The 14062-nt window shown below is 55.8% G+C and overlaps 1 protein-coding gene across 2 annotated transcripts; it reads left to right on the top strand.

The window, feature by feature from the left end:
- Nucleotides 1-1034: 1034 nt before the first annotated feature.
- On the top strand, nt 1035-12972 carry DNAJA4 (DnaJ heat shock protein family (Hsp40) member A4). Of its 2 annotated transcripts, none has more exons than XM_004577908.3 (8): nt 1035-1292; nt 1638-1776; nt 6824-7004; nt 8515-8619; nt 9263-9490; nt 10286-10516; nt 12392-12492; nt 12569-12972. In XM_004577908.3, exons 1-8 carry the CDS (start codon nt 1207-1209, stop codon nt 12782-12784), a joined length of 1287 nt encoding a protein of 428 aa, XP_004577965.2. In that variant the 5' UTR covers nt 1035-1206; the 3' UTR covers nt 12785-12972. The 2 variants fall into 2 exon arrangements, with proteins under 2 accessions (XP_004577965.2, XP_058521550.1); XM_058665567.1 differs by lacking the exon at nt 1035-1292 and adding an exon at nt 1360-1498.
- Nucleotides 12973-14062: the final 1090 nt, after the last annotated feature.

The following is a 14062-nucleotide window of genomic DNA, read 5'->3' on the forward strand; positions in this document are numbered from 1 at the left end:
GCTCTGGAGTAGTGTAGGGTACTGCCTACACTACATAGGGACTTCTAGAAGCTTCCAGGTTTGAGGCCACTGTGCTAGCAGCCTTCACCAGAGCCTGAAAAAGGCAGGTAGTTGGCAATGACCACGTCTGGTTGAAGAAGAAACAAGCTCAGAGGAGCTAAGCACAACTATTTGGTTAGTGATTGTCTGGATAGAGTCTCCAAAATTCCTAACCTACAGCTCCAAGATCCCTAATCAGGGCACAATTCAGGTGGGGCAGGAGCCTAGCAGTGAGTAGCTTAACTTCTCTTCACTATCACAAATTATTTCTCAGGTCCACTGAAGACATGGAGAAGAGGTTAGGGGCAGAGGACCCCAAACAAGGTCAGGGCACCCCAGGCAGGTGGCCTGCTCACTGACAAAGTGAGGCAGGGGCAGAAGCCAAGGCTGGCTAGGGTGGAGGGGCCTGTGGTTCTCTGATAGCTTTCCCCACCCTGGCTTCTGGCGCAGGTCTGAGCATGCCTCCTGGGGCGCAGACCAGGAGCTGGGGGGAGGAGGGACAGTCAAGGACTATTACTGTGCTCTTCCCGACAGCTTCTAGGGTCACCCTAGCTTGTCAGGGTCCAGAATTGGAACCCTGAGATATCCACCTTCCACCTACCCCCTTGCCCCCATCCTAGCTCAGTCTGTAGTGCTAGGTGCATGGTTGGGGCCTGGAGGGGAGGGGTACCACAGCCTTTGGGAGGATCTGAGGGTTGTCCCTGCCAACATTTGGGGGAATTTAGAGCCTCCCAAGCGTAGGCAACAAGTAACCCTGGACCAGTGGAGAGCCACCGTCCACATACAGAAAGGCCTGAGGTTTTTCAGCCTTGAGAACAACCGGAGTAGGAAGGCTGCTGGCTGCTACAGAACTTAGGGAGACCTGGGAAGACTGGGGCTCCATCCCAGCACCGGACCACGGGGCCCCAAACTGCCACCAGCCCCCTCAAAAAACGCAACAATGTTGGGCGGTAACCCAACAGAGGGCGGGCACGCCCGCGGGAGAGGCAGGGTGGGGTCCGCGGGTCACAGCCCCGCGCTGCAGCAGGTTTCCCGCGCCTCTGTAGCCTCCGTGCAGCCGGCCCCACGGACCCGCGCAAGAGCAAGGGCAAGGGGGCTGCCTCGCGGCGGCGGGACGCTCCTCGGAGGGCTCTCTTCACGTCCAAGCCGCCTCTCAAGGCTCCCACCATGGCCCGGGGCGGCTCCAGTCACAACTGGAGCGCCGGCGAGGCGGAAGGGAGGCCGGAGGAAGAGAAGGCAGCCGAAGACCCGGGGTGAGCGAGCCGCGTCCCCGTCACCACAGCCACCGTTGCTGCCGCCGCCCGCCCGCTGAGTAACCCGGACGCCCGCGGCCGGAACCTCCGCGAAGGTTCTGGGCTTCTGTGGCGTCACCGGTTCCTTGCGGAACCTTCCGCCGGCGCCGAATAAAACCCGCCGCGGAGGAGCCGGCGGCTCGAGTGCGGCGGAGCCGGGCACTGAGGTCGGCCCGGCGCGGGCGGGAGGGCGGCCGAGGGAGCCCCGGGCGGCGGCCGTGAGGCGCAGGCGGGCGGCGGGGGGGCGCCAGGGCTCCGGCGGGAACCCCGGGACGCGCTGACCGGCCTCGCCCGCCCGGCCCGCAGAAACAAGATGGTGAAGGAGACCCAGTACTATGACATCCTGGGGGTGAAGCCCAGCGCCTCCCCGGAGGAGATCAAGAAGGCCTATCGCAAGCTGGCGCTCAAGTACCACCCGGACAAGAACCCGGATGAGGGCGAGAAGGTGCGGGCGGCTGCGCCCCCGGGGACTCCTTCGGGGCCGCGGGCGGCGGTGAATGACAGCCTGGGTCACCCGGGCCGCGACCCTGCGGCGGAGGCTGGAGTTTGTCGGGTGGGGTGGGGCAGGCAGAGTCCCTGTGAATCCCCATCCCTGCTGGGGATCGTTCCTCAGATGTGTTTGCCGGAGGCGGGAGAGGCACCAGGGCTGCCCCTCGGCTCCCAGGAGACGGTTTTGGACATTGCTGTGGGTAGGGCAGCCAGCAAAAGGGGAAAGCCAGGCATAGGGGGAGCAGAAGTGTCCTTGTCTGGGGACTGGTATCCCCTGTGGATGGGGAAACCCTAGGACTGAGTTTCTGAAGTCCCAGCGTGTGTACACCTGGGACCACCCCGAGGGTCCCTTGTGAGAGTGATGGGCTGAGTTGGTCCCTAGGCTGCCACCTTCTCACACATTCTCTGTTAAACGGGGATGCTTTAGGGCCACCTGACTAACCTATCCATGAATATATATTCTTGGTTACCTGTAATCCATGACCCTGCAGATGATGGATCGTAAAGACCCATTAAAGGCTTACATAGTAGACAGCTAAATTCATTTTTTTTTTCTCCCTGGTTTACAAAGTGTACATTTTTTCCCCAAGGAAATTCACACCCCCACTTGAACAGGTGACTTGAAGGTGCCTCTGTGTGCCTTTTTTCACCTGCCATTATCTTAGGGAACACTGGAGGTCCTGGATAGGCTTTGAGAGTCGGGGCACCTGCCTAGCCTGTAGGCCTGTTGGAAGTACCTTTTGGAGGTAACTACTCCCAGCTGGAGACGGCTTATCCAAGGAAGTGTGGCGAGGCGACAGCAGTGATGGAACTCTTTATATTTAGCCCCCTGTGTCGAATGTGGCTGTCACAGGTTTAAAATGCTTTCCTCTAAGCCTATGTGCCTGCTACCCACTTGTCCTTTCCCAGCTATATTTAGGTGGCTTACTGTAGCTTTTAAAAGTCCTTGGCTTTCTCCCTGGTGCTGGTGATTCATAGAGAGACTCTGCCCTCCTCCCCGGCTCCTGTAAGGAGAGCGTGGGGCGTCTCAGGGAGTGAGCAGCTGGTTCGCGGGAACATGTGGTCTGGCTTGTGACCCTGGGCTAGGGTCAGATCCTAGGATTGCCGGGAGTTAGCGCCCAGCTGTGTGCCCACGCATGGGACTGCTTTTGGTGTTCTGAAGCCCTTTTTTTTTTTTTTTTTTTTTGCCCCCTGGAATTGAACTTGGGCAAGTTGTTGGGTCTATTTAGAACTGAGAATTATTTATGGACAACCATCGCATTAGGGGTGCACAAACGGAGCTCTTAGGAGTGGAGTCTCCGTGTCCTTAGCAGCGTTTTGTTGTGGGGACAGAGAAAAGACACTGTCTTGTGCCACTCTGCCTGTCTTTAGGAAGGCGAGAAAACGTTGTAGCTTAGTAAGGGAGGCTGCCTCCTTGCATAGTGGACACTTATTTAATACCGACATTCCATGCTGAGATGAGGTCAGGGCCAGGGTGGGACTCCCAACCTGCTTCAGGGCCGGGGGTCCAGCTGCGCAGTATTGGCTAGCCAAGAGACTGGAACTGCAATGCCACCAGAGGAAGTGAAGACTATAGGTTGGGACCAGAGGGGAGAGAGCCTGGGACAGGTACAGACAAGCAGGGCAGTTATGGGAAAGGGGACTTGGGAGGAAGACCCACAGAGATGCAGATACATGGGTTGGAAATGAAAGGGACTGAGGAGACTGGGACCCTGTCTGCTCACTCACTCATACTCGCAGTTGTGCGCTGGGCAGGCCTCTGCTTTTTCATCTGGGCTTGTGTGAGTCAGTATGTGTCCTGTACTCTGTGTGTTCCAAGTGGAACCTTCAGGTGTTTTTTTCCCTCCTAAGTTTGTCACTGTATTATTCATGTCTCTTCAAAAATAGATTGCGCCAGTCCTTGTTGTGGGACAGCTGAGAAGGCCGTTGGGGTGCTGGTCTTTGTTTTCTGCCCTGTTGTTCTGGGTTGCTAAGCACTGGGCAGCCTGCACTTGTTGTCAGACGCCGTGCTAAGCCTTGAATCGCTGCTGGTCAGGTCTGCGTGCAGCTAGTTTTCCGCAAGACACATGGGTGGCCGATGACTGGTCAGCAAAATGGTCCCTGTTGAGGGGCAGCAATGGGGAGCGGGTGGGTACGTGTTTTTGGCTATGGCCCTGCTGAGATGAGTTGGTCTTTTGGTTGATTTCACTGTACCTTTAAGCCCCCATAATACACTGAAGTTCAAAGCTCTCAAAAGACAACACACAGTGCAGGCAATTTCAGAATCCCACTGCATGCACACTCCCCTACACATGTTCCATCTGTCTCAGGCTTTTTCTGAGGTGACCACGCATGGTCATCCTGTACATAAGCATCTATTGTTTTCTCTTGGCTGAATATTTAATCACAAGCCGAGACACAGTCTCTAAGTCATTTCCCCCAGCTGGAGTCTAGTTCCAGTGCTGTTCGCAGCGACTGTCACCAGCTGGGAGAAGGGGACCTGGCAGGGGATTGGGTTAGGTTTTGGAAGGCTGGGGTCCCTACTCCCAGTAAAAGGTGCCTGCCCCACTGTGGGATCTCGCCCCTGATTGAGCCCATCCGAACAGGTCCTTTCCCAGCATTGCCCACATGACTGTGTATTTGATGAACACGCCTAATGGACCCTTAGATGAAATGTTGTCAGCGTAGGCCCTCACCTACAGCAGAGACCCAAGAACATTCCAAGGACCTCCTGGTCTAGTTGCTTATAGATCTTGGAGTCCAGAGACTGCCTGAACTCCAAGTTTGATGCTGGGGAAAGGGAGCTTAGTGACTGAGACCCATATGGCCCAAGTGCTATGAGAGTGAAGAGATCCACAAAGATGGGAGCTACCTTGTGCAGGGTGCTTTCTAAGACCTGTTTGTTGAGGTGTCTCCTCTTTGCCAGCTCTGCTTATCAAATGCTTATTGGATCCCAGGCAGGGGCTGTGGGTCAGGCATGATCTGGTGTCTGTGTCAGTGTCCATGTTTTTGTCCTAGTGCCCCCTCCACCAGTGTGTTCTGTGGCTCTGGCCACTTTGTACACACATCTGGCTGACTGAGCCATAGCCCACTCCTTCATCTCAGGTCTCAGAATTGAACTAGTCATTTAGTAAATAGGTGTGATGGCCTGCCACAGGCTGTTCATAGTTCTAGGCTCAGGGCTACAGCAGCAGCAGGGCTGGCGGAGCTTGGTATAACGGGGGTGTCAGGAGACAGTGGATGCTGTGGGGAGTTAGCGGAGGGGTCTGGGAGAGGAGTGACCCAATGAACAGGGTGCAGCAGAGAGCACACTTAAAAGATGGGAGATGCAGGGTGAAGAGCAGATGCAGCAGTCCTGGCCTGGGGTGCTGGCAGCAGGGAGGGAAGAAGGTGTGTTGGCATGGTTTAGTGTGCTGGTTTTATGGTGGAAACTCCTAGACTGCTGAGAAGATGGGCATGGTACCGTGAGTACCTGCAGGCCCTCCACTCAGCTGAAGGACAAATAGCTGTATTTGCTTTGTCTCTAGAGCAGGTTGTGTACCTCAGCCCTAGATTCTGGATTTCCAGATTAGTGATGCTCTGATATTCCAAAGGGTGAAAAAGTGCCCAGTGCGGAAACACTCATGGTTCCGAGTGTTTCAGGTGGGTGATGCTCAGCTTTGGCATTGTTCTTGTCCATGGAAGCTTCTGGAAGCAGGCCGTTCATAGTAGAACTTCACAGCCCCAAACACATGTGCATGGTTTTCCTGGAAACAGCCGCCTTGTATATCACCTTTGTATGGTTGTCACATCTGAGAAGTTCAACACTGAGAAAGAAAGTCACATTTCTCCCCTTGTCGCAGTGGTGTCCTTAAGCAGCCATTGCAGATCCAGTCCGGGATCATTCCACATGGATGTAGCTTCCTTGTGCCGGTTGTCCCTCAGTTTGGACTTCCTGGCTCTTGCCTTGCAGTTGAATGGCAGACATAGAAGAGGGAGCATTACCAAGTTCATGGCAGGGGCTGGACAGGGGGTTGTGGCTTGTGTTTGGTCTAGTGGCTGGAATTCCCTTTGGGAACCCACATCCCATAGTGGAGGGCCTGGGTTCAGGTCTTGGCTCTGCTCCTGGCTCTGGCTGCCTGCAGGTACACCTCCAGGGAGGCAGCAGGGGAGGGCTCAGTTGGGTTAGTCTGGGCTATTCACGAGGAAGGCCTGCATCAGGTTGTCAGCCTCTGGCCTCTGCCTGGCACAACCCTGTCCGTTGTGGGTATTCAGGAAGTGAACTAGCCGATGAGGGATCTCTGTCTACCTTTCAAAGAAGTTAATAAATGTTTCAAGTCTATGGAAAGTTGAGTTAAAAGTTTATTTTGGTGCAAATTTTTTAATCCATGCAGTTTTTTCATAAAAGGATATTTATCTTTCCTTACATACTTTTTTGAATTTTCCCTCATACATTTGGGCAGGAACACTCTACACAGGATGTTGTATCTGTCTCAGGCACTTTAGACAGTGAGAGCCCCACAAGGCCATGCTGAGAGTGAGACTGGCCTGCCTGTCGCTGAGCTGGGAAGACACAGGACTTGGGTGGGGGCAGTGCCCGAGGCTGGGCCTGCATGCAGAATGTGGCCCACCTACAGTTAGACACTGAGGGATGCCTACAGGATAAGCCCACGCAGCAGACTAACAGAGGGATTTGCAAGGCTGCAGAGCCAAGTGCAACCCCCCCACCCCCGGCCGCCACGGCTCTGTTTGGTCTCAAACTTGGATCCTAGCAACCATCTCCCTGGGTCCTAAGTGAACTCTGTTGCCTCTTGCCAACTGCAGCTGGAGTGGGGCGGTAGCATCCCTCCAGCTGCTTTCTCACCCTGGGTCTCTCTGTGCCCCCATCCCAGGGAGGGCGTGGGAACTTCCAGTCAAGCACAGCTTGGCTGGTGGGAGGGGGTGGGTCTGTCACTGTTTGGTGTGGATGTGATGGGCTTGCTGAATGATACAGCTCACATTCCTCTGTTTGATCATCTCCCTTGTCACTCTCTTCTCTTGTGAAGTTTAAACTCATATCCCAGGCGTATGAGGTGCTTTCAGACCCAAAGAAGAGGGACATTTATGACCAGGGTGGAGAGCAAGCCATTAAAGAAGGTGGCTCCGGCAGCCCTAGCTTCTCATCACCCATGGACATCTTTGACATGTTCTTCGGCGGTGGCGGACGGATGGCCAGGGAGAGAAGAGGTAAACACACATACGTTCCGATGCATGAGCAGGTCCCGTGTGGTGGCCTCTCTGGGCATGGTCATGTCTGAGAGCCTTGTGTGGCATTCAGACACACTCCTAATGCGGTACCAGCCACTGTCCCACAGCCTCCAAACACCATGAAGTGGGGAGCGGGTGGATGAAAGAAAGGTCAGGCTCATCTCTTGATTGTGTTCATGTCCCTGACGTGGGGGCAGCCCCAAAGTGTCCCTCATGGATATCAACAGCACCCAGGGTTGTGGGTCATGCCTCCGCCAAAAGTGCTTTTCTGCCCACTTCTGCCTCCTCCCTGCAGCTTTGGGCTGCCCCTAACTGGGGCTGGGGCATGTGACCTCTTTGGTTCCAGCTGGGACTTGGCTTCCTAAATGTTACAGCTCAAATCCCCCTGTTTAATCATCTCTTTCTCCTCTTTCCTCATTTTCATAGCCTTCCACGGCAGCTTCGTGCTGCTGGTTTGCTCTTCCTGACTACACAGTAGGCTGGACGGCCCCTGATCCCAGCCAGCAGCCTCTTGCAGTCTCTGCCCTGTCTGGCTTACCCTTCGGGGCTGCGGGGGGATCCTGAAGCCAGATGGGCATCCAGCTTGTTAATTATTCTAGATCAGATTGGGGAGAGCAGCCCTGCCCAGGGCTTCAGGAAGCTGGTGTTGGCCTATGAGGGGCCTGGGTGTTCTCGCATGATGACTGCTTTCAAGCTTGAAGCAGCCGGGGTGCCAGTGCTGTGAATGTACCACGTAGCAGGAAACAGGCCTTTCCTGGCCCCCTGGGTCTGTGGCCCGTGCCTGTTGTAGACTGTGCGGACATGAGAAAACAGGGAGTGTCCTTGTATGCTGCTCGCTTGCTGATTTGAGCAGAAAACCTTCTCTCCCTTGATGGAGTCACCTCTCAAAGCTTAGACCCCATAATGGAGGACACCTTGTCTCAGTGGCCCATGAGGCTGTGAGGAAGGCTTGGATGCCATTGGCCTGGCAGGTGGGCCAGGCCTGGAGCAGACAAATGCCCACCCGAGGACAGACACCTACTATCCTGAGCACAGAAACTGGAGCTTGGCAGTGGAAAGCATTTCTACTTGGCCACGAGTGACAAAAGGGCTCAGGGGCAGAGCCTGTAACAACCAAGGAAGAGGTTCCATGCAAGCTCAGGGGTGCTGGCATGTCACCCTTGTCATCTTGGTGGGACAGGACCCTTCCTTAGGAACTCTTGGGTAGCTGACCCAACCCCTCTGTCCTCAGATTTGCTCCCAGAATATAAATGGGATCATCTTTGTGGCCCCCATAAATAATTTGAGTCATTGGCCCATAGTACAAGAAGGTGTGTGCTCTGGCTGCTGGTGCAGGGCCCAGGAACAGGTGGCTTCCTACAGGGAGGTCATGGGATACCCAGCCCCCCATTGCAGGGCTCTGATGGCTCCAGCAACAGGGCCATGCAGGTGGTAATTAATACAGTATTTGTTACAGAAATACTAACCGGTTCTTCTTTCCCTTGGGAAGGCAAGAATGTTGTGCACCAGTTGTCTGTAACTCTTGAAGATTTATATAATGGAGTCACGAAGAAGCTGGCCCTTCAGAAAAATGTAATCTGTGAGAAGTGTGAAGGTAAAAAATAATTTTTAAGCAGCTCTCAATGGACCCAGAAACATGCTTTCATAGAAAAAAATATTTCTCTTTTCACACGTGAGCAACAGGCCAAGCCTACAAAGGCCCAGGGCCAGAGCTGTCCATCCAGATACGCGCTCCACTTGGGCTGAACACACCTAGTCAATATGCTGATGGTTATTAGGCAAATGTAAAACTCAAACAGTCCTTCTGGCTCTGGTACCCCACGTTCCACTCACTTTTGCTCTCACAAGGTGTGAAAGAAGCATCAGACCTGTGTCCCAGGCAGTCTGGCCACGGTGGATTGTGCCGCCCGGGAGTTATCAGGAAAACTTGAATCAGACCCCAGGGTCCCAGAGAAATGGCTGAGCCCTGGTACATCCCCGGGAGATAGGGTGTGAGTGTTTTCACCCGTGGGAGCAGAATAAAGCAGTGGGATGTAGCTGACATGTGCGATGGGCACAGCCCAAGCTACCCATGTTTGAGAGCACAAAGCAACCCCTGGATATGAGCCGCCAGGCTGGGCTTTTCCAGATGCTTCATGATCGTGCCCAGTGTCCAGGGTCAGGTGCTACCCTGTGCTCAGTGCTGTCTGGAAGCGTGGCAGAGAAGCCACAACTTCCATTCCTGTCACCCCATGCAGGCATTGGGGGCAAGAAGGGGTCGGTGGAGAAGTGCCCGCTGTGCAAGGGCCGGGGCATGCAGGTGCACATCCAGCAGATCGGGCCAGGCATGGTGCAGCAGATCCAGACTGTGTGCATCGAGTGCAAAGGCCAGGGCGAGCGCATCAACCCCAAGGATCGCTGCGAGAGCTGCAGTGGTGCCAAGGTGGTCCGCGAGAAGAAGATTATCGAAGTCCACGTGGAGAAAGGTAAGGCCATGTGGACTCCCTCACCAGCCAACCTGCTGCAGAGGCCCTCCTGGGCACATCGCTTGGAGCACCGGGAGCTGTATCCCGGTGTGGACAGTGTGGACAGTGTGCCCCTATCACAAGGCAGCTTCCTGCCCCTGCACCCCCACTTTTCTGTTCTGTCACCTACCAGGGTTCCCTTGCCATCTTACGGCACAGCCCTAGTTAAGTTCTTCCAGGGCCCTGCAAGTCTCGCTGCCCATCTCCTTAGAATCCGCTGGAGGACTCTGCCCAAAGGCTGTCATTGGCCCTTGGCCGCCCTGTGTGAGAGCTTGGTCTCTGCCAGCCTGTGTAGCCATTGCAGCCCCGGCCCTCCTGCATGGGCCCTGCCCCTCCACAGGGCCTTTCCTGGTCTCAGCTCTCCCCCAGGTCTGCCCTGGGTGATCTGAGCTGGCAAACAGATCCTGAGTAAGATGGCCAAAGTGGGCTATCCCACAGCAGTCCCCAGAGGGCCCCTGAAGGTGGGTGGTGACATAAGGCCACGTCAGGTCTGGGGCAGGGCATGCGTGTGGGGCTGTGCTGTGGACCTTCACATCCCCCATCCTCAGCATGGTGGCCTGGGACCCAATATTCTGGGGCAGATGGGGACTCTGACGTCTCTTAGTGGTGGCTATCATGGCTGCCTCATCCTCCCCAGCTCCAGTGAGCTTGGGGGAGGAGGAACTTTCAGAACTGGAGGCCTTGGTGTGCCTCGTGAGCAGCATGGGCAGTGGGGTTCCCTGCAAGGTGCTAACCAGAGGGGCTGATGTTCCGTAGGTATGAAGGATGGGCAAAAGATTCTGTTTCATGGAGAAGGCGACCAGGAGCCTGAGCTGGAGCCTGGCGATGTCATAATTGTGCTTGATCAGAAGGATCATAGTGTCTTTCAGAGGCGAGGCCATGACTTGATCATGAAAATGAAAATTCAGCTCTCTGAAGCTCTCTGTGGCTTCAAGAAGACGATAAAGACATTGGACGATCGGGTCCTGGTCATTACATCCAAGTCAGGTAGGCTTCGGGGCGTGCTGGGTGGTGACCCTGGTCACTGACGTGCAGCACATATTTCTTTTCTCCCAGAACAGCACAGTCAGGGTTTGGGACAGGGGCCTCAGGGGAGCTGGGGGCAATCTCTAATTCTCCCTGGAATCTGCCAGTTAAAGGTTTTAAACATTCAATTTTGTAGCAAACTTAGCTGACCACAGGTGGGATCTGCCAAGTGGTGTGGTGTGCTCATACATCCCTGTGTGCGCCTAGCTTTCCTGTTGCCATTTCCACTGCAGGTGTTTTAAAATGGAATCTTCCCAAGTGAAAGCATTGCCTGGCAGCTCTTCTTGTAGCCCACTGGCAATGACCCAGGGCTCTTACCCCTGAGAGGGCTCGAGTGGGAGCTCAAAAGGCAAAGAGGGCAGGCTGGGGACCTTGCTTGCACCTGCTTGAGGGACAGCACTAAAGGTCAGCTGTGACGTGGGGGTGGCCAGCCCCCAGGCATCCTGGCCCTGAGCAGTGCACTGCTGAGCTCTTCTCACTGGCCACAGGGACTGGGAGTGGTCATCTGTGGATACAAGTTCAGGGGCAGGTTCAGGAGGGGCCTGCAGCATGGTGACTGGTGATAAGGCTCTGCAGGCCGGGTGCTGGCACCCTGAGCCAACCTGCCTCCCTGGCCAGCCACCAGAGCTGCCCCCTCTCCTTATCGCCCAGGGCCCTCTCTCTTCTGTCATCTTCCTCTTTAGTTCTTCCTTTTCCCTCCAGAGGATAATATGAAATGACACTTCAGATCCAGGCCTTGTACCTTTGAGTTGGGGGAGTCGGGGGATTGGAAAAATTATTTGGAAACAATGATTTTACAGCACTTGCTGAGTGCAGGCACGTACAAATATGTGCATACACGGACTGAAAGAGTAGGGTAAGGCAGGGTGGAGTGTGCAGTTTGCATGAGCATTCGAAACTAACACCCATGGGCTCCACTACCTGGCCTCCCACCGCATCCATTTTCTTCCTTGTTTGAGGATGACTGAGGGCCCAGGGTTCCTGCAGAGCCCAGCCATAGGCCGCCTGCCCACACCAGGTGCTGGGTCAGGTCCCCTTTGTGTTGCAGCAGGGCTGTAGCCTGGTGGTCGGCCCTATTGATGCAGCACCTTTGGGAAGGCCCATCTTGGACGAGCTGAAATCTTAGGTCCACCTCGCAGATGTCCCTACTGCCTTGGCCAGAAGTGTGGGTGCTGGAGGAAGGAGCAAGAGGGAAGGAAGTGGGTGCCCTGGGGACGGGGCAGAAAGGAGGACAGAGTCTGGGGGACCCTACCTACCGCAGTACCCCTCCTGGGGTGGTCTTTTGCAGGTTCATGCCTGGCCATTCCTTCTGCACCCCGCCCCCAGCCTTCCACTTGTTTGTACTCCTTCCTTTCCGTGTTCTGCTAGGGCCACCTTCAAGGCTGAGCCCCTGCAGGCACAGGCGTCATCCGTTCCTCTGGTTTTCCCTGCCCCAGGCTTCTCCCTCAGCAGTAGCAGGTGGCATCTCCCAGCCGGGACAAACACAGCCCTGCAGCCCAGGGCTTGCCCCTGTGTGGATCCCAGTTCTCTGGGAGCAGAGCAGCTGCTCCCCACTCCTCCCCAGCCCCTAGGACCGTTTCTTTAGGGGGCAGCAGGCTTAGACCTGGGAGAGGCCCAGGGAGTCTGCAGGTGCCGCTGCCTCCCAGGAAGCTGTCAGCAGCAGGGGTGGGCTCTGAGGAGGGTTCCCTTGCACCGGGATCTGGGTCCCACATGTTAGCATCATGTCTCACAGACTTAGGTCTTTATCTGTTATGGGATGGAGGCTGCGCCCTCACACCCTGACAGGGTGGCAGGTGGCACCCCTGCTGTCTGACACCTTGCCCTTCTCCGTGTCAGGGGAGGTGGTGAAGCACGGGGACCTGAAGTGCGTGCGCAACGAGGGCATGCCCATCTACAAGGCGCCCCTGGAGAAGGGCATGCTCATCATCCAGTTCCTCGTAAGTCTGCCTCCATCCCCCAGCCCGCTGCCGTGCGCCTCCATGGGCACGGACAGCAGCATGCTCTCCCCTGCAGGTGGTCTTTCCCGAGAAACAGTGGCTTCCTCTGGAGAAGCTGCCCCAGCTGGAGGCTCTGCTTCCCCCACGGCAGGAGGTCAGGGTCACGGATGACATGGACCAGGTGGAGCTGAAGGAGTTCAATCCCAGTGAGCAGAACTGGCGCCAGCACCGGGAGGCCTATGATGAGGACGACGACGGGCCACGGGCCGGAGTGCAGTGCCAGACGGCGTGATGGCACCAGGGGTGTGGCGTAGCCGGCCCGTGACGAATGTAACATTGGCACAATGAAAATGGCCTCGTGTTTGGGGTGTCCTGTGTATGTGTTCAGCATCCTCAACTGCTGAGTGTCCTTTCAGGGTTTCTTTTTTGGTTGTAACTTAAGTTATAGCTTAATTTATATTTAAATGTTTCAAGTGTCAATCACCTGTAGTCTGCATATGGAATCTGTTCATTTACATCTTCAGGGTCTGCTGTACTGAGAAGCCAGCAACCGCACTGGGAAGCACACACAGACAGCAGTGGACAGCCCCAGCAAGCCTGTCTCCGGGTCGGCAGGTTCTCCCTCCTCCCACCTCGGCAGGGATGCCAAGGGTGTGGGACACTGGGAACCTCCTCCTAGGGGACCCTCTTGAGAACCAAAGCACACGTGGGGCTGGATCTGGCTTCGCTTGGACCTGGTTCCCACTGCCAGGGCCCTGCACCCAGAGTTGCAGGCAACTTAGTCCCTGCTGTCCGGGGCCCTGGGTGGAACTGGCTGTGTGTGTGACCGTCTAAGCAGCATGGGAACCTGCAGGGTCCTGCAGTGAAGACAGTGTGTGGGGTGGCAGCCCATAGAGCCATCTGCCTTGTTCCTCATGGCTTTATGGCTTTGTTGATGCTCCCCCACCCAAGTGCTTCTTGTAAGGAACACAACACCTGCCCCTGTGCCCAGCAACTTGAGCGCAGCAGCAGATGCCACGAGAGCTGGTTAGGGTAGGGCCCATGGTGGCACAGGCATGGGACTTTTGGGGTTTGCCACCTCCTCCCCACCTGCTCCAATTCTCCCTTTCCATGGATCATTGCTTATGGTACAGCCTGTTCACAAGGTGCTGTGCACTGTGGCCGTCACTGTCACTTAGAGCTTGTTGGGGGAAAGGGATTCATCCCAGGCAGACAGGTGAGTTTGCATTAGGGCCACTTAGCCTGTGGTCCTCACTGCTCATTTCAAACCACCTGCTGGGCAGAGGTAGAGGCCATCTGTCAGGTCGGCCTGGTGCCTGGGCTGGACTCAGACCCAGGGAGAGTCAAAAGGGCAGCTGACTTGGGGTGGCCAAAGCGAGTTGGCTGCATGGACCACTGCTAGCTGGTGGGTGATGTTTGCTCCAAGCATGGCAAGAGCTCCTTGTGCCCACTTGGCCCCGGGTCAGCACAGACAGAACCAACTCTGCCGAGCCTGGGTGAAGAGGAGCGCTCCATGGCCCACTGCTCTGGGTGGTGTCTGTGCTAGGACTTCCAGCACGTTGCACTGCAG

The sequence above is a fragment of the Ochotona princeps genome, chromosome 6 (genome assembly GCF_030435755.1).
Source record: "Ochotona princeps isolate mOchPri1 chromosome 6, mOchPri1.hap1, whole genome shotgun sequence".
NCBI lineage: Eukaryota > Metazoa > Chordata > Mammalia > Lagomorpha > Ochotonidae > Ochotona > Ochotona princeps.